The sequence below is a fragment of the Erpetoichthys calabaricus genome, chromosome 1 (assembly GCF_900747795.2).
Source record: "Erpetoichthys calabaricus chromosome 1, fErpCal1.3, whole genome shotgun sequence".
NCBI classification, from domain to species: Eukaryota; Metazoa; Chordata; class Cladistia; order Polypteriformes; family Polypteridae; genus Erpetoichthys; species Erpetoichthys calabaricus.
This window is the reverse complement of record NC_041394.2, coordinates 263,147,100-263,167,150: the sequence shown is the minus strand read 5'-3', so window position 1 is coordinate 263,167,150 and position 20,051 is coordinate 263,147,100. Positions and strand designations below refer to the sequence as shown.

Below are 20,051 nucleotides of genomic sequence, written 5' to 3'. Positions count from 1 at the left end.
TAAAAGCCAAACAGACATATTGATTTGTTTGCTTCACTCCTTTGAAGAGGAAGATATGTTTGCATTCTTTTAATTGTGAGACAGAACTGTCATCTCTGTCTTGTCATGGAGCACAGTTTAAACTTTTGAAAAAGAGACAAATGTTTGTTTGCAGTGTTTGAATCACGTTCCTGTCTCTCTACAACCTCCTGTGTTTCTGCGCAAATCTGTGACCCAAGCATGACAATATAAAAATAACCATATAAACATATGGTTTCTACTTCGCGGATTTTCTTATTTTGCGGGTGGCTCTGGAACGCCATCCCCGCGATGGATGTATAAGCCGGACTTATGTATAAGCCGATATTCTATTTTTTCATTTTCACAACTTTTTTCCTTAGATAAGCCGCGGCTTATAGACAAGAACTTAGGGTACTATTATAAAGTAATTGAGTAACTTGTAATTTTTTTCTCATTTCTGTTGTTAGAAATCTAGCATAATTTTCTTTTGTAACAAAAGTATTTGAATTAGTTGTCCATAATGGCCTATACTGTTAAAACTGTACTCTGGATCAGTATTGACCATCCAAAAATATCTGTGTAACCCTAGATCGCAGCATGCCAACCAACTGCTTCTCTCTACACAGTTTTGTTTCAGTCATATACAGTACAAGGAATCATTTAAGGAATTATTTATAATCCGTTCTTAAAACAGCAGTAATCTTATAGATGTCTATTTAATGAAATGTTAATTTAGGATTAAATTATAACTGTTGTCCTCTGTAACCTTTTCATGATTCATCTTAAAGTAGTAAATATAGGTTTATATATTTTATGGTGTGGTTATAGACATCTATATTACTAAACGACAGTTTAATATATGCACGGACGCAGGACGCACCGAGGCGCATGCGCACAGTGCCTCAGTGCCCCAGAGTCAAACCCAGCGGCTTCCCAGAGTCAGTAGGTGGCACCCAAACAACACAACCTGTAAACTAAACTTGCTCTAATCCACTGTGCCAGCAGTCAGTGTGGCATATTTGAATCACATAACGGTAATTCAGGATTAAAAGTAAATTGGATTATGATTCCTAACAGTAAACGACTTCTACCTAACGACACAGCCACAGAACAACAAAGACGAGACCGCATGGATAAAAGCAATACATGGAGGCTCCTACAACGCGCTTCAGAAACACCAGAAGCAAAGACATCACGTCTCCACGATGAAAGAGCTCAACTAACGGAAATACAAAACGAGCCCGTATGGATAAACACAATGAACGAAGGCGCCCACAACGCGCTTCTGACACAGCGGAGACAAAGGAGTCACGGCTCTAATTGGAAAGAGCTCAACGCTTTGTAATACAAAACAGAGCCCGTACTTCCCAGAGTCAGTACGTGGTGCCCAAACAACACAAACTGTAAACTAAACTTGCTGTAATCCACTGTGCCAGCAGTCAGTGTGGCATATTTGAATCACATGACGGTAATTCAGTATTAAATGTAAGTTGGATTATGATTCCTAACAGTAAATGACTTCTACCTAACGACACAGCCACAGAACAACAAAGACGAGACCGTATGGATAAAAACAATACACGGAGGCTCCTACAACGCGCTTCAGACACACCAGAAGTGAAGACGTCACGGCTCCACAATGAAACAGCTCGACGATTGGTAATACAAACACGATCCCGTATGGCTATGATCTGTAAACGAGCCCGTATGGATAAAAATAATGAACGAAGGCGCCCACACAAAGAAACCGCTTTAGTACAAATATGTTTATTTAATTAAATGAAATCTTTTCCAGGATGTTCCCACCCTCCATCATTTTTCATTCCTCCACAGATCGGAGGGAATAGAAACTGATTGCCATTATTGCATTTGCGATTCTTTAGAGAATCGGGGGTTTACTGGTTTTCCCTAAGGTGTGTTTGGTTAAGCTATGTCCTTGTGAAACTGGAATAACAGTGTTCCCTTTTCATCACCACTTTCTGTTTACCTTCTTTTGGTAATGATAAATATATTAATCGGATCTCTGTAGCTTGTTTCCTAGTTACATTTACTACACATTCATGCAGGGTCTATACTCATTTATATCTCTGCCTTTATGAAACTAAGTGAAATGCACTGTTCAAGGATCTTATTGATGTCTATCATTTGTTAATATTATTTACAGTATCTCACAAAAGTGAGTACACCCCTCACATTTTTGTAAATATTTTATTATATGCTTTTCATGGGACAACACTGCAGATATGACACTTTGATACAATGTAGTCAGTGTACAGCTTGTATAACAGTGTAAATTTGCTGTCCCCTCAAAATAACTCAACACACAGCGATTAATGTCTAAACCGTTGTCAACAAAAGTGAGTACACCCCTAAATGAAAAATGTCCAAATTGTGCCCAAAGTGTCAACATTTTGTGTGGCTATCATTATTTTCTAGCACTGTCTTAACTCTCTTGGGCATGGAGTTCACTAGAACTTCACAGGTTGCCACTGGAATCCTCTTCCACTCCTCCATGACGACATCATGGAGCTGGTGGATGTTAGAGACCTTGCACTCCTCCACCTTCCGTTTGAGGATGCCCCACAGATGCTCAATAGGGTTTAGGTCTGGAGATGTGCTTGGCCAGTCCAGCACCTTTACCCTCAGTTTCTTTAGCAAGGCAGTGGTCGTCTTGGAGGTGTGTTTGGTGTCGTTATCATGTTGGAATACTGCCCTGCGGCCCAGTTTCCGAAGGGAGGGGATCATGCTCTGCTTCAGTATGTCACAGTTCATGTTGGCATTCATGGTTCCCTCAATGAACTGTAACTCCCCAGTGCCAGCAGCACTCATGCAGCCCCTACCCATGACACTCACACCACCATGCTTGATTATAGGCAAGACACACTTGTCTTTGTACTCCTCACCTAGTTGCCGCCACACATGCTTGACACCATCTGAACCAAATAAGTTTATCTTGGTCTCATCAGACCACAGGACATGGTTCCAGTAATCCATGTCCTTAGTCTGCTTGTCTTCAGAAAACTGTTTATGGGCTTTCTTGTGCATAATCTTTTGAAGAGGCTTCCTTTTGGGATGACAGCCATGGAGACCAATTTGATGCAGTGTGCGGCATATGGTGTGAGCACTGACAGGCTGACCCCCCACCCCTTCAACCTCTGCAGCAATGCTGGCAGCACTCATATGTCTATTTTCAAAAGATAGCCTCTGGATATGACGCTGAGCACGTGCACTCAACTTCTTTGGTTGACCATGGCGAGGCCTGTTCTGAGTGGAGCCTGTCCTGTTAAACTGCTGTATGGTCTTGGCCACCGTGCTGCAGCTCAGTTTCAGAGTGTTGGCAATCTTCTTATAGCCTAGGCCATCTTTATTTTCAGATCCTCAGAGAGTTCTTTGCCATGAGGTGCCATGTTGAACTTCCAGTGACCAGTATGAGAGAGTGTGAGAGCGATAACACCAAATTTAAAACACTTGCTTCCCATTCACACCTGAGACCTTGTAACACTAACGAGTCACATGACACCGGGGAGGGAAAATGGCTAATTGGGCACAATTTGGACATTTTTCACTTACGGGTGTACTCACTTTTGTTTCCAGCGGTTTAGACATTAATGGCTGTGTGTTGAGTTATTTTGAGGGGACAGCAAATTTACAGTTATATGAGCTGTACACTGACTACTTTACATTGTATCAAAGTGTCATATCTTCAGTGTTGTCCCATGAAAATATAAAATATTTACAAAAATGCGAGGGGTGTACTCACTTTTTTGAGATACTGTATATTATAAAAATATTTCATATTTCATTTTTTAGCATTGTATCAGTTTTTAGAAGCTGTTCATATAGTTTTGTTTCCTGCCATATTTATGGATTGAACTCTGCATGACACAATTGAGCTACCTTTTGTCCACCTACCTAGATTTAATCATATCAATGCAAATTTAAAAAGCACGGCTTTATTTTGAGGTTTGTTCAGTGCATGTGCCACATATGTCAATATCTATATGGCTAGTGATATTAATCAAAAAGAAATGCAACCCTAACCTCTATGAAGCGAACTTTGGCCAAGGTTTCGATAAAGCAGACCACACCCAAATATTAATTTTATTCTGATCGGATACAAACTCTACTCTGCCCTACGCCACTATATTTCCCTGTGACATTTGTTGTATTTGAATTATCTTTTAGTTTGACTTGTTATATAGTGTTCCTTTGTATTCTTTTTTTGTTTTGTTAAGTCTTTATCTATTTTTGAGCCTGCTTCATCCAGCTGAATGTTGCTAAGAATCTGGACCTTATTTTAGTTGCATTGTGTGCAAGGAAGGAACCAAACCCGGATAGGGTGCCAGTCCTTCACAGTCCATCTTCATTCAACACACCCCATATTCATTGACACTGGGTCAATTTAAAGTCACCAAACAGCTTAATATGTATGTATTTTAGATTGTTGGTGGAGCAGGAAAAATCTACAGCATATATGATGAAAACCTGCAAAGTTCCACTTGCAGCTACAAGGCATCAGCTCTAACAATCACACCAGAGTGCCATATTAAGACTACCACATATTTGTTTTTAAATTCTCGTGTAAACCCTTTTTTCCTCCATTTTTGCAGATGTCTTGTGTGCAGAAGACTGGAAATGATGAAAAGATGCTGATTAAGGTGTTTCGCTGCCTTGGAAGCTGGTTCAATCTTGGTGTACTGGATAGCAACTTCATGGCGAATAACCAACTATTAATGATACTCTTCCAAGTCCTGGTGAGCATGTATCTTTTCTTTTTTTCTTTAAGCTTTTTAACTCATAAGCTCTTTTCACATGAGACATTTGAACCCAGTTTTTATTCCAGCAATGTCACCACTGATACTAAACCAGTTCAATTTTGTAGTGTCCGAACTGGGATAACCTAATTATTACAACAGAAAGCTGAGGTGGCAGACTTCGAAATATAGTGCCTTGAAAAATATAACACTTAATATGCTTTTTTTCCCACATTTAAGAGTCTCACTGCCTAGAATGTTGATGCACGAGATTTGTAAATTTTTTACAACTGCAGTTTGCTGACCTGTTTCTGTTGATTAGACCCTGTCCACACGGATATCTGAACTGAGCGTTTTGCTGCTATCTGTAGCGTCAGGTGAGCACAGGTTGAACTCAAGAGTGTTTTTCTGCTCGTTGCAGCAACCATCCATACGGGGTTTCTCCTTTGTACTTGGTCAGATGGGCATTCGGATGGCATCAAAAAAATGTTGCATGCAGCTTTTTCTTGGCTTCAATTTCTGCAAAAATCTAGATGAGTGTGAAGAAAACGTCTGTATCGCGTTTACATGTCATTCATTTAACGTTCTAGAGAACCGTACGTGTCCCATGATTACGTGTAGACACACACACATTTACACACTTTGAAGAATTCTAAACAGTTTGTAGGTTTGTGCTAATGATGTAACTTTAGCTATTAATGGGTTATTAATGCTGGTGGGTGAGTACATACGCAAGTACCCAAGAAGGTCAATGTTCAAGTCTAATAAAATCAATTGATTCCTTATTTCGCGATTCCAATAAAGGATGAACCTCAAACCCCACAGGTTAAAAACACTCTGTATTACCTGATAACTGCCCACCCCCACAGGCAAACACACAAAACTACAATCTGAGCTGCAGGTTGGTGTTTACCAGAGGCAAACGAACATGAATGTAATGTCATATTGATGTCAATTAAGCGCCACTACAAAACGCAACTTGAAACGCCTAGGTCTCTCAGAGTGCATTCATTTAACCAAGATTTGAGTGCCCATGTGGACAGGGCCTTAGTGTTGCATCTCCTCGACCATCAGAACATTATAGTTATTGTAAATGTGGCAAATTTATTGACATGATGCTGAAATTTTTTTGGCACATTTAGCCCAGACTATACATTATTCTACCGTGTTTGTAGTCCTGCATAAAATACCAGCCAGTTAATGTTTAACAAGTAATCATTGGCTTTAGAAGGCTTAGCTAGAATGGATATGAGATTGTCTCACCTTAGCTAGTTAACATTTTTGTTTTGCATGCCTATTAGCCGTCATCTTTTTCTGCTGCTCAGTTGGTCTATATTTAGAACTATTTCTTGCTTGTCAATTTGGTTGTGTCTTGTCTTCTTATGGGTGAGAGTTGTGTGACCCAATAAAAAGTTTGATGTAAACCACAATATGTTCTAAGTGTAATTGTCGGCATTAATTTCTTCACCTTTGTTGTTCTTGCATTCTGTATCCCACACTTGATGTTCCGAAGATGGCACTGCTCTTATTCTTCCTAGTATGGTGCTCTTAGTCATGTAATTGGCCTCTATGATTTGCTTAATACTTAGGACATGTCACCATTCTTGTTTCTTTTCATTCTGCCATATCACTTTGCTTAGTTATCATTTTACCATTACAAACACATCACGGCAGGGCATTTTGCTGTGGTTGCTGTTACTTGAAATTTCCGATTCTTTGAGGATGGCGTTACTTTGAATTTCGTAAGCTTTCAAATAGCACCATGGTCAAGACTGACATTTTGTGCTTATGTGTATGTATGTATATATAAATAGACAGATAGATAGATCTTTAGTTATTTTTGTCATATTCTTTTGTATGCCTACTCCTGGTGGTTGTCTGCTTTTTGTGTTTTATGTTTGGAACATAAGGATTAGCATGTATTGTTTATGTTAATCATAAAATTTAAAATACAGGTAAAATTCCATTATAACGAATATCTGTACAACGAAATTTTTATTACAACGAAGTATTTTTATGGTCCTGACAGCTTCCCCATATGACAAGAGTCTATAGAACTCTTGTTACTACGAAGTACATTCAGCAGATACTTTCATTATAACAAAGTGCACAAAAGACCTTGAAATGCCTGAATGAATGATCCACAGAGCAGTTAGTTATGTGGCCGCAGCTCAGTTGTGCTCAACGATCCCCAAACAGAAACACTGTCATTTGTTTTCTTTCTTCGAACTTTCCTTGTACTGTTTTTTTTTTTTTGCCTTTTTTGTTTCCTGCAGTTTTCAGTGATATGTTTTACTTTTTGCTCGTCAACATTTGAAAAACATCCATTGGAATTTAACTCATTGTCAGCCTCCTATAGAAACGGCAGACACGGAAAAACGATAACAGTTCATATTAGAAAATTTTTTTATTTTTTGCAGCTCTCGATTGCTGCAAAAAGAAAAAAGACGTCAGTGAATTCGGAATTTCACCATTGACACTTGAAAGACAGCAAAAAAAAAGTAGAAAAATCTCGGGTTGCAAAAATATGTGAACTGCTGCATTTGAAGACGTAGAAAAAGCCGTTTTTATGTGGTTCAGTGATGCTCGTTCAAGAAACATTCCTATTAATGCGGCACTCATTCAACAAAATGTGAGGTTTGTAAACTCTCTCTTGGGACCTCCCCCAACAAGACAGCAAGCCGAAGAGTGTCCCAAAGTGCGATCTCCGCGTCTGTACGGGGAAATAGCAGGCTCCCAGATATGCTGCGTCTCTCCGCCATAGTAAACAGAAAAGATCTCGATGGGTGATGCAAGGTTAGGAGCACGTAAATTGTAAATGCAGATAACAGGATTACCTGATTACTGACCTGCACAACCCTGCCTGACTGCTATGTATAGCAGAGTGGCAGATCACACTACAATAAATAACTGTGCTGTTCCTGTTTCAAGCGGAATAAAGCTGGTTTTGGTAAAGTACTGAGACTAAGCCTCATGTTTTGGGGTGCAAGACAGGGACTTAGAGCGCGACCCCGATCTTTTATGATTTGCTTCTGTGGAGCTTCACTGCAGCGCTGTGAGCCTCCTATTGCCCTGCTCCAGCAACGGACAAACAATCTTCCACAGACGCTGCAATCGCGCTTCAGGACGCACTTCAGCATGTCATTCCTGTTGGGTGGGGAGTGGGGGGTCTCAAAAGAGTTCAGAAACCTCACAATATGAAGAAGAAATAATGATTCGGCTCCTGACTGATACAGTCATGGCCGAAATTATTGCCACCCCTGGAATTTTCCTTGAAAATGCACCATTTCTCCCAGAAAATTGTTGCAATTACAAATGTTTTGGTATACACGTTTATTTCCTTTATGTGCATTGGAACAACACAAAAAAACAGAGAAAAAAAGCCAAATCTGACATCATTTCACACAAAACTCAAAAACTGGGCTGGACAAAATTATTGGCACCCTCTACTTAATATTTGGTTGCCCGCCCTTTGGAGAAAATAACTGAAATCAAGCGCTTCCTATAACCATCAACAAGTTACTTGTTACACCTCTCAACTGGAATTTCCAACCACTCTTCTTTTGCAAACTGCTCAAGGTTTCTCAGATTTGAAGGGAGCCTTCTCCCAACAGCAATTTTGAGATCTCTCCATAAGTGTTCAATCGAATTTAGATCCGGACTCATTGCTGGCCAATTCAGAACTCTCCAGCGCTTTGTCTTCAACCATTTCTGGGTGCTTTTAGAGGTATGTTTGGGGTCATTATCCTGCTGGAACACCCATGACCTCTGACGCAGACCCAGCTTTCTGACACTGGGCCCTACATTGCGCCCCAGTATTTTTTGGTAGTCTTCAGATTTCATGATGCCTTGCACACAGTTGAGGCATCCAGTGCCAGAGGCAGCAAAATGTCCCCAAAACATCTTAGAACCTCCACCATGTTTGACTGTAGGCACTGTGTTCTTTTCTTCGTAGGTCTCATTCCGTTTTCTGTAAACAGTAGAGTGATGAGCTTTACCAAAAAGCTCTACCTTGGTCTCATCTGTCCACAAGATGTTCGCCCAGAAGGATTTTGGCTTCCTCAAGTACATTTTGGCAAACTCCAGTCTGGCTTTTTTATGTTTCTGTGTCAGCAGTGGGTCCTCCTGGCTCTCCTGCCATAGCGTTTCATTTCGTTCAGATGTCGATGGATAGTTCGAGCTGACACTGTTGCACCCTGAGTCTGCAGAACAGATTGAATATGTTTTGAAGTTGACTGGGGTTGTTTATCCACCATTCGGACTATCCTTCGTTGCAGTCTTTTATCAATTTTTCTCTTCCGTCCACGTCTAGGGAGATTAGCTACAGTGCCATGTGTTGTGAACTTCTTGATTATGTTGCGCACAGTGGACAAAGGAACATGAAGATCTCTTGAGATGGACTTATAGCCTTGAGATTGTTGATATTTTTCCACAATTTTTGTTCTCAAGTCCTCAGACAATTTTCTGCTCTTCTTTCTGTTTGCCATGCTTAGTGTGGCACACTCAGATACACAACAGAAAGGTTGAGTCAACTTTTCTCCATTTTAACTGGCTTCAGGTGTGATTGCTATATTGCCAGCACCTGTTTCTTGCCACAGGTGAGTTCAAACGAGCATCATATGTTTGAAATAAAACGATTTACCCACAATTTTGAAAGGGTGCCAATAATTTTGTCTGGCCCATTTTTGGAGTTCTGTGTGACATGATGTCAGATTTGGCTTTTTTTCTCTGTTTTTTTTGTGTTGTTCCAATGCATATAAAAGAAATAAACATGTATATACAAAAACATTTGTAATTGCAATAATTTTCTGGGAGAAATGGTGCATTTTCTGGGAAAATTCCAGGGGTGCCGATAATTTCGGCCATGACTGTAACTGTGCTGCCCACAACATGCTTCCACATTCAGATAATGTTCTCTTTGAATACCTCCCACCCAATTGCAAAGCAGCGCTTCAGCCATTGGATTTGGGCATCATTCGCACCCTGAAAGTGTATTATCGCAAGGAAATGCTGAGAAAAATTCTCGTCAGCATAACTTGTAGGCAGGAGGAGATTTCAGACAGTAATTTCAACACACATCTTTTTAGTAATATCAAAAAGGCAAGTTTACAGGGAGATATTATAATCATGGGGGACTTTAATTATCCAAATATTAACTGGGATAACCTTACAGATGGCGGAGTACAAGAGCAGGAGTTTTTAGAAGTAATCAATGACTGTTTTTTAACACAGCATGTTAAAGCACCAACACGGGGTGAAGCCTGTCTGGATTTAGTATTTTGTAATAATCAGGATAGAATTGAGGGTGTAGAGGTGATTGAACCACTAGGGTCAAGTGACCATAATGTAATACAATTCTCAGTATTTTGTAAGAGTACAGATGCAAAGACTAACATTGTTAAGTTGAACTTTGGTAGGGCTAATTTTGAGCAGATGCGACAAAGTCTAAGTAGGATACACTGGGATAAGCTTTTAAGTGTGGAGACAGTTGAGGAGCAGTGGAACAGGTTTAAAAATGTTTTACATGTAATGCAGGACAGATACATACCTAAATTTGGAATTAATAGGAAACTAAAAAAAACTCCACGGTGGATTAATAAAGATTTAAAAAAGAAGTTGCAAAGGAAAAAAATGCTTTTTAAGGCATATAAGACTAATGACTACAAAGTGAATTGTAGAGCGTATGAGAACATGAGGGCAATCATTAAGAAGGATATCAGGAAGGCTAAAAGACAGTTGGAGAGGAATATAGCAGATAAGGTGAAAGAAGACCCTAAGAGATTCTTTCAAGTATTTTAGTAGTAAAAGAACAGTCAAGGAGGAGGTCAAGTGCATCAGGAATAGTAAAGGGGAATTAAAAGATACAGACAGTGAAATAGCGGATTCCTTAAACTTACATTTTTCTGAGGTGTTTACAAGTGAGCAAGTGGATAACCTCCCAGAGGTAAACGCGACTACTAAGGAGGTACTGAGGGATTTGGAAATTGTAGAGGGAGAAGTACTGCTCAGATTAAATAAGCTGAAATCGAACAAATCACCAGGACCAGATATTTATCCTCGTGTTCTTAAGGAGGCTAGTGAGTACATATATAAACCCTTGACGCATATTTTTAGGAAGTCACTGCGCACTGGAGAGATTCAGAAGGACTGGAAAATGGCAAATATCATCCCATTATATAAAAAGGGTGACAGGGCAGATCCAAGCAACTATACGCCAGTAAGCTTAACATGCATCACAGGAAAATTAATGGAAGGAATTATTAAGGATAAGATCGCGCAACACCTGGCAAGGACAGGAGTTATTCTAAGCAGTCAGCATGGGTTCAGAAGAGGGAGGTTGTGTTTTACTAACATGCTGGAATTCTATGAGGAGGCAACAAAAGTATACGATCAAAGTGGAGCTTATGATATTATTTATCTGGACTTTCAGAAAGCATTTGATAAGGTGCCACATGAGAGGTTGGTCACCAAATTAAAAGAGGTGGGAATTCAGGGTGATATTTTTAGATGGGTGCAGAATTGGCTCAGACAACAGAAGCAGAGGGTGATGGTGCGAGGAACCTCATCAGAACTGGCCGATGTTAAGAGTGGTGTTCCACAGGGGTCAGTGCTAGGGCCGCTGCTATTTTTAATATATGTAAATGATTTAGATAGGAATATAAGTAACATGCTGGTTAAGTTTGCAGATGATACCAAGATAGGTGGATTAGCAGATAATTTGGAATCCGTTATATCATTACAGAAGGACTTGGATAGCATACAGGCTTGGGCAGCTTTGTGGCAGATGAAATTTAATGTCAGTAAATGTAAAGTATTACACATTGGAAGTAAAAATGTTAGGTTTGACAATGGGCGGTCGGAAAATCGAGAGTACACCTTATGAGAAGGATTTAGGAGTCATAGTGGACTCTAAGCTATCGACTTCCCGACAGTGTTCAGAAGCCATTAAGAAGGCTAACAGAATGTTAGGATATATAGCACGATGTGTGGAGTACAAGTCCAAGGAGGTTATGCTCAACCTTTATAATGCACTGGTGATGCCTCATCTTGAGTACTGTGTGCAGTTTTTTTCTCCAGGCTACAAAAAGGACATAGTAGCGCTAGAAAAGGTCCAGAGTAGAGCGACTAGGCTGATTCCAGGGCTACAGGGGTTGAATTATGAGGAAAGTTTAAAAGAGCTGAGCCTTTACAGTTTAAGCAAAAGAAGATTAAGAGGTGACATGATTGAAGTGTTTAAAATTATGAAGGGAATTAGTGCAGTGGATCGAGACTTATTTTAAAATGAGTTCATCAAGAACACGGGGACACAGTTGGAAACTTGTTAAGGGTAAATTTCGCACAAACATTAGGAAGTTTTTCTTTACACAAAGAACGATAGAAACTTGGAATAAGCTACCAAGTAGTGTGGTTAGACAGTAAGACGTTAGGGTCTTTCAAAACTCGACTTGATGTTTTCTTGGAAGAAATAAGTGGATAGTACTGGCGAGCTTTGTTGGGCTGAATGGCCTGTTCTCGTCTAGAATGTTCTAATGTTCTAAAAAGTAACGCAAAAGAAGCTATTGAAATGATTGCAAATGCCTGGATACAAGTTAAAGAAAGCACTATAGTAACAAATACAAAATCTCATTACAACAAAATATTCATTACAGTAAAATATTTTTTAGGTCCCTGGGAGTTTGTTATAATGGAATTTTACCTGTATTTACTTATATTGTTATATTCATTATTCTGTGAACCCCACAAGATTGACTTCTTTGTGCTGTAAATTCACTTAACATAATGGCAATACCAATATACTTTATGGCAAGAATGGCACAACATGGCTGTTGTTCAGTGTTTGTTTTGCACCACATGTGATCTCTAACATTCGAGAGAAAATGTTTGCATTTAGTCTTATCAAACTACAAGACTTATTTCCACTTGTATGAAGTGACCTCTAGATGATATTTTATAATACTACAAAAGTACAGATATGTTGACCCCCAAAGCTTCTTTCATGACACTTTCTTATAAATGCCTTCCTTTGAACAACACCTTTAGTTTCACTCAAATCCAGTACCTTATAATTTAGAGAGCATGTTCCATATTTTAGGACCTTGCAGGTAATTTATGTACATGAATTGATTTTATTTAGGTGAGACAGAATCCATCAAGCTATGTGAGTTGTAGAAGTGATATAGCACATACAAGCACTTTAGGTACACCAAAGCATTCCAAAATCCAATACTGTAAAATATGAAAATGTGTTGAGGATTGAATACTTTTTCAAGGCACTATACAAGACTGACATGGTTGATCTCAACTTTGGCAATAGGTAGTTTTCCATAGTGCCTCAGACAATGAAGCAAGATTTACAGTGCTTTGTGAAAGTATTCATCCCCCTCGGTGTTAGTGATGTTTTGTTGCATTATAACCTGGAATTAAAATGGAATTTTGGGGGGGTTAGCACCATTTGATTTACTTAACATGTCTGCCACCTTGAAGGTGAAACATAGTTTAAATTGTGACACAAACAGTAATTAAGGAAAAAAAACAGAAAACATAAGTGTGCATAGTCAATACTTTGTGGAACCACCTTTAGCAGCAATTAGAGCAGCAAATATCTTGTGGAATGTCTCAATTAGCTTAGCACATCTGTCCGCTGGGATTTTGCCCATTCCATCAAGGTACTGTAGATCTGGGTTGCATTAGTGTACAGCATTATTCAAGTCTTGTCACAGATTCTAAATTGGATTGAGGTCTGGGCTTTAACTAGGCCATTCCAGTTGTAGTATGTTTTGTGTTATTGTCCTTCTGAAAGGTCAACCTTCATCCCAGTCTCAAATCTCTGATAGACTGAAACAAGTTTTCCTCCAGAATTGTCCTGTATTTATTGCTATCCATCTTTCCTTCAATCCTGTCCAGTTTTCCTGTCCCTGCTGATGGAAAAACAACCACCACTATGGGAATGTTGTTCTTGGGGTGATGTGAAGTGTTGGATCCTATTGACGAATGATCCCATCTCCACTGTGGATCTTGGTAGCTCCTACAGTGTTAATCCTTGATGTCTTTGTTGCATCATTGATTAATGTTGTCACTGCCTGGGCTGTGAGTTTTGGTGGGTGGCCTTCTCTTGTCAGGTTTATAGTGATGCATTTTTTTTTCCATTTTATTATAATGGATTTAATAGTGTTTTGTGGGATATTCAAAGTTTGGGATTTTTTTTTATAGCTCAACCCTGATCTATACTTCTCCACAACTTTGTCTTTAACCTGTTTGGAGTGCTCCTTGGTCTTCATGTTGTTTGCTTAGTGGTGTTGTAAGAACCGGTCTTTTTAAACAGACATCATGTGACACTTTGATTGCACTCGGGTGGACCCTAATAAAGTAATTGCGACCTCTGAAGTCAATTGTTTGAACGAGACCTTATTTAGGGATTTCATAGCAAAGGGGGTGAATACGTACTGTATGCACTCACAAATATAGATACACAAGATATTTTATTTTTATTCTACTTCAACAATGTGAACTATATTGCTAAGTGCATTAATTCCAGAATGTAATGTGACAAAACAGGCAAAGCGGCAAAGGGGATGAATACTTTCACAAGGCACTGTATATCACTTTGTGCCTGGGATAACACAAAGCTAAACAAATTGCGTTTTCTCTGCAGAGAACAAAATTTCAAACAGTGGCTTGATGGTTTTTTATCTTGCTTTGTCTTTGGGCATTTAAATATTTTGTTTTTTTAGCCTGGCTTTCTATTGACTTTAAAGTCACGTTAATTATAATGGATTTGGTTATTCTCGTAGTACATTCTTAGCATACTAAAATTTTTCATTAACTAATAGAGCTGTCATTAGGCTTCATTTATCCAAGTTAACAAACCAGGGGTGGGGGTGATCAAAAAGTTTTGAGTCCGAACCTGAAAGGGGTATTCTAAGTGGCCAAAAAACTTGCTCCAGTATACTAAAAGATGTAAATTACAATTTTCTAGCATTTGTGGTTTATAGTGTGTTTCTTGTTTCAGAACCAAGTGAACATGGATGCTGAAAACCGCATAATCAGGTATCGGGCTATTATTGAATTTATAAAGCTAGAGAACAGTATGGCATCAGAAATTAATTCTTGCCCTGTTAAGATGCATCAGGACCACTCCAATTAACATGCCACCGTCAAGAGATGGGCTGTAGAATTTCATTGTGACAGCATGTATCTTAAAGATGACTCGAGATTGGCTCAGCTTTCAACCTTGACAGCAGAAGAAAATATTGTCATGGAGTGAGTTGTAATGGAGAATCGAAGAAATGAAATAGCAAGAACTATATGGATCAATTATGGGTCTATTCTTCATGTGCATTTCAAGATGACAGAGGCCTTTGCAAGTTGAGTGCCAGTAATATTAACTGCAGTGAAACATCATCATCGTGTGTTCCAAGGAGAATTTTGAACTAATGAATTCTGGGATAATTTTAAGAAGCGTTTCATAATAAAGGATATGTATGGACATGCCTCTCTAACCCAGAGTCTAAACATATGTCGAAATAATGGAAGCTTGGTGGTTGTTTGAAGTAGTTGATGGATCAAACCAGTGCCAGCAAGATCAAGGACACAGTTTTGTGATGTTGAGGTTGTTATTTATATTGATTGCATGACAAAAAATGCCCACGTAATTGGGCAACAATTTCCTTGCCATGTTCAACATTCAATCTTGAAATTATTTTTTTGGGAACAAAGCCATTGACTCTTTCCCTTCTGTTTCATAAATCATCTGGCCGTACTGTATAAAGTTGTGAAGACTGCTGTGGATTTGAAGATGTGCTACATCTACCTAATTTTCCATACCTAGTCCCCAACTACTTCCCAGCCTTAAGGATCTCAAGTCAGCTACAGAAGAGTAGTTGCACAACAAGATAAAAAGTTTTTTGTGATTGAAGTAGCAAAGCTTTGTGAATATAACTAAATTACTGTTCACTGGGAGAAGGTAAAAACAAAACATTTTTGGTTTTACTGGTGTTCCTCTTAATATGTAACGGCTCAAAACTTTTCGATCGCCCCCTTTACATTCAAATGTGAGTTAAAGATAGACTGGTTTAATCATTTCCTTTGTAGCAAACCTAGTAGATACTTCTGATGCTGCATAAGGTTATAGCCTTAATAAAAATGAAATAAAAATTCGAGGCTAATTGTAAGTGTACAGATTCCTTTATATTTTCTCGGTATCCTACTACAATGGGAGGGATCTTTTGTTGTTGAGTTAGGGAATAGCTTGAAGTTCATTTGGAAGAACTTTCTGGGTGTTTTTGAAGTTCAGGCTTTCATTTGTCGTTGTCTATTATGTGTTTATAAATATATTCTGTATTGTTATAGCATTAATGTTTGTTTTTCTTTTCTTAGCTAGTGACATAATATTTTACAATTTCCCTGCTAGAGTAATGTTATGTTATAATGTGTAATTATAGGTTGCTAATTTTAGATAAAAGTAACCATGTGTGACACAGTTGCTTACTTTGACTTTAGCAATATTTTTGTTGATTTGCACAAATGTCATAACTATGTTTTTGAATTTTAGCAAAGGGACGAAACTTCCACCAACCTCCATGAGGCTGCCTCAGACTGTGTGTGCTCAGCTTTATATGCCATTGAGAATGTAGATAACAACATGCCGCTTGCACTGCAACTGTTTCAAGGTGTCCTGACCCTGGAAACTGCATATCACATGGCTGTTGCACGGGAAGACTTGGACAAGTAATGCAAAAACTCAATAAGTGTTTGACATAGAAGTAATTTTTGTTCGTGTTTTAAAATTTCCAAGCAAGTGTTTTCTGTTAATACTTTTATTATGTTTATTTTTTTGCCAACTTCTTGTAATGCCCTTAAAATGTATTTATTACAGATCAATGGGTAATATTGCACCCCCAGCACTTTATCCTCTTTTCTGAGGTGTGTTTGTTGTGTTTTTCCTGCCCGCATGCCATATACACTACATTTTTTTAATTTGTATTTGTTAAAATTCCAGAATTCTAAAAGAAAAAACTGCTAAGATTAGCCATACTGCTAAGCACTTCAGTGTCATTTTAGTTTAGGGACTGAAATATTTCTATTATTGCCAGTTTTTGCCTCAAGGTATTTTCTGCTTTGCATTGGCTTAGGCAGAATATTTTTTGGCTAAATATCAGCTGAAAAACCTAACTGTCCCTACAGGTAACATATTTACAAATTGAAAATGATCATGTGAAGGATGATCTTATGGCTCTGTGCATCTGTTTTTCCTTTATTTGAAGTGACCACACAGTTATTTGCATTCAAGCACAGAAATGAATACAGTAAAACCTCGATTAACTTTCAGAGGTCATGACTTAGGCTGTTATGGATAAGAGAAAAGACAGATAACAGAACAGCTACTTTAAAAATGATATGCTGTAGATTAGCGAATAATCATTATTTACAAAACAAAATACAGCATTAACAAAATGAATTAAGTTGTTTAATAATGTAATGACCAGTGTAATAATGAAACACAACTTGGATGTACTGGAGTTTTCTGTGTTTTACTTGGAGTCTTCGTTCTGTAACAAATGGTGCCCTGTTTTATACACCATTATCTAGGTTACAGAGCACACCTCCAAAACAACAAAAGAAAGCTTTCCCTTCCAATCAGCATATCTCCTGCCACTCATGTTCCTTCATTCTCTACTGCTTATTGCCTCCTGACTCTCTTCTCCTAACTTCTCCTGTCATTCAAGCCCTTCACCCAGTCCTATCACTTACAGCATTCATTACACACTTACTGCTCCCCAACAGCACGTCACAATATATTAACAAAACATAATATAACAGAATTTAAAAAGAAAATTACAGTCCAAGAGAACATTAACATTAATGCGTTAACTTTACCATCACTAGTTTCCATTTTCAACATGTTTTTCAATTTTGTCGGCATCATGCTTTATATCGTTTAAGGTTGTTCTTCCTACTCCAGAAATTGAAGCAATACTTTAAGCACTTTTTTTCCGTTTTGTAAATGTTTAATAATTTCAGTTTTTTGTGGCAATTTTTACACCACATGCTTACATTTATCAATCCTAACAATGTATAGTAGATAAATTATAATAAAAGAGAAAAGCTACAAAACGCTATTAAAACTAAAGATGCATAACTGACACTGATTTCAAAATGCAGCCTGACAAGTGGTGCTGGGGATGAACACTATGCACTAGCAGAAGGGTGAGTTGTTTCAATGTGCAGAGCTCAAAGTGTATGCATGGCAGCAGTAGTACTATAAGTAGTAGTACAATAAGTAGGTGCTGGAGTGCACTTTTTTTTTTTTTTGACAGGTAATCAAGGTTTTACTGTACTCTGTTTAAAATTACCACTTTCATATCTTGCCATTGGCAGTAGTGGGTAGTTTAAACACTTAAACGTCTTTATAAAATACAAACCATTGTAGTGTAAATAATGGTAAATTTAACCTGCATCTTATATTACTGTCCTGCTGCCCTGGGTTTGTCAAGCCCAGTTACAGTGTTATGAAAAAGTGTTTTCCCCCATCCTAATGTCCTCGGTTTTTCTGTATTTGTCACAATGAATGGCTTCAGATCTTTAAACAAAACAAATGTAAACTTATAACAGCATTTCTTTCTAAATTACTTTTTAATATATTTAAGCAATACATTTACTCAACACATGTATTGTGCATATGAAAAGGTAATTTCTCCTTGAGTTACTCACTGAAAACTGGTGACCAAAGTTAATTGATAATTAGACTCAGAGTATATATAGTCAGCCCTATTAAATCTAAGACTCGTCCTATATTGAATGCCCCTAGCAAAGGAGAGAAAAAAGGAGAGAAAAAAATATTAAAACTTGCCAATCAGCAAAGGATTATATAGGTCTGGTACTCTACCGCGCTATACTGAGAGCCATTATTTCCAAATAGGGAACATTTGGAACAGGAATGGCCTGCCTGCCTGCCAATATCCTCTCAAGTGCACATCAACGACTCATTCAAGAAGTCGCAGCAAATCTCAGAAGGACATCTTTGCATTCACAAAAGAACAACTGGATGACCCCCCAGCTTTTTGGAATAATGTTTCATGTTTTATGGACAAATAAGTCAAAAGTAGAACTCTTTGGACAACACAGGTCCCACTGTGTCTGACATAGTGTTAGGTTGTTACTAAAATTTTGACTTTAGTATTGATACCAGCTTTTGGACCTCAGCACCAGTACCAAAATCTTTCTAAATCGAATAATGAATAACTCTAAAACCACCCATCTTATTCTAGCCTTTGTGGTGCACTGCACAATTGCTTGTCTCCCTGGTGTGCCACACTACTCACGTTTTTTGTGTTGATTGCCTTGAAGTCCCAGTTGCGTTGAAGCAATAAGGATACCCCCATTAATTCCAGATCATGTTGAAGGTATAAGGTTATCCTCGTAAAGTCCAGACCGCATCTGAGCAATGGGAGGGACGGGTCCCCCGTGAAGACCCAATGGCCTTGAAGCAATAAGGGCATCCACTGCGAAGTTCCGATCACATCAAAGCAATAAGGATATGCCCTGTGAAATCCAGATTGTGTTCAAGTAATGTCGGGGTGTAGGGTGTTCTTTTCATGTTGAAGTGATGGAAATGTGAATTTTTCAAAAAACACAATAGCAAGTGTTGAGGGAAGGTGTAGCAGGGGATTGAGAGGAAAGTTGATGTTTACTTCCAGTAGTGAAAATCCTTAAATGCTGTTTTTTGTGGTACATAAAGCTAATCTTATATCTGGCATAAAGCTAATCTTACAGTAAGAACATCATACCTCCAATAAAATGTGTGTTGTAGTGTAATGGTGTGGGAATGCTTTGCTGCCTCAGGACCTGGAAGGATTTCCATTATTGGAGCCATGAATTCTGCATTTTACTATTCTTAAGAAAAATGTGTGGTCATCTGTTCATGACCTGAATTTGAAGCTTAATTAAGTTATGTAGCAGAAAAATGACGCAAAATGGAAAAGCACGTCTTCAACTGGGTGACTCCTAAGAAACAAAATTAAAGTTTTGGAATAGCCTAGTCAATGTCCGGACTTGAACCCAATAGAGATCCTGTGACAAGACCTGAACCTACCTGTTTCTCTGAATTGAGGTAGTTGTTGAAAGAAGAATGAACTAAAAGTCTTCAAAGACACTGTGAAAAATTTATGTAAAAATATAGAAAGTGTTTAGTTGCGAGTGTTGCTGCCAAAGGTGTTGAAGCTATGAAATGATAGGCGCCCTGGACAATTTTGTTCCTTAAATAGAGTAATAATTTAAAAATTGTATAGTGTGTTCACT

General features: G+C 38.4%; 1 protein-coding gene across 2 annotated transcripts in view; it reads left to right on the top strand.

Moving 5' to 3' along the window:
* tnpo3 (transportin 3) overlaps positions 1-20,051 on the top strand; it is a 162,151-nt gene that overhangs the window by 79,787 nt on the left and 62,313 nt on the right. For both annotated transcript variants that reach the window (XM_028814714.2, XM_028814708.2), the window contains exons 5-6: positions 4,611-4,754; positions 16,306-16,481. In XM_028814714.2, coding sequence (XP_028670547.1) covers positions 4,611-4,754; positions 16,306-16,481 — 320 coding nt within the window. The remainder of the gene's footprint in view (positions 1-4,610; positions 4,755-16,305; positions 16,482-20,051) is intronic.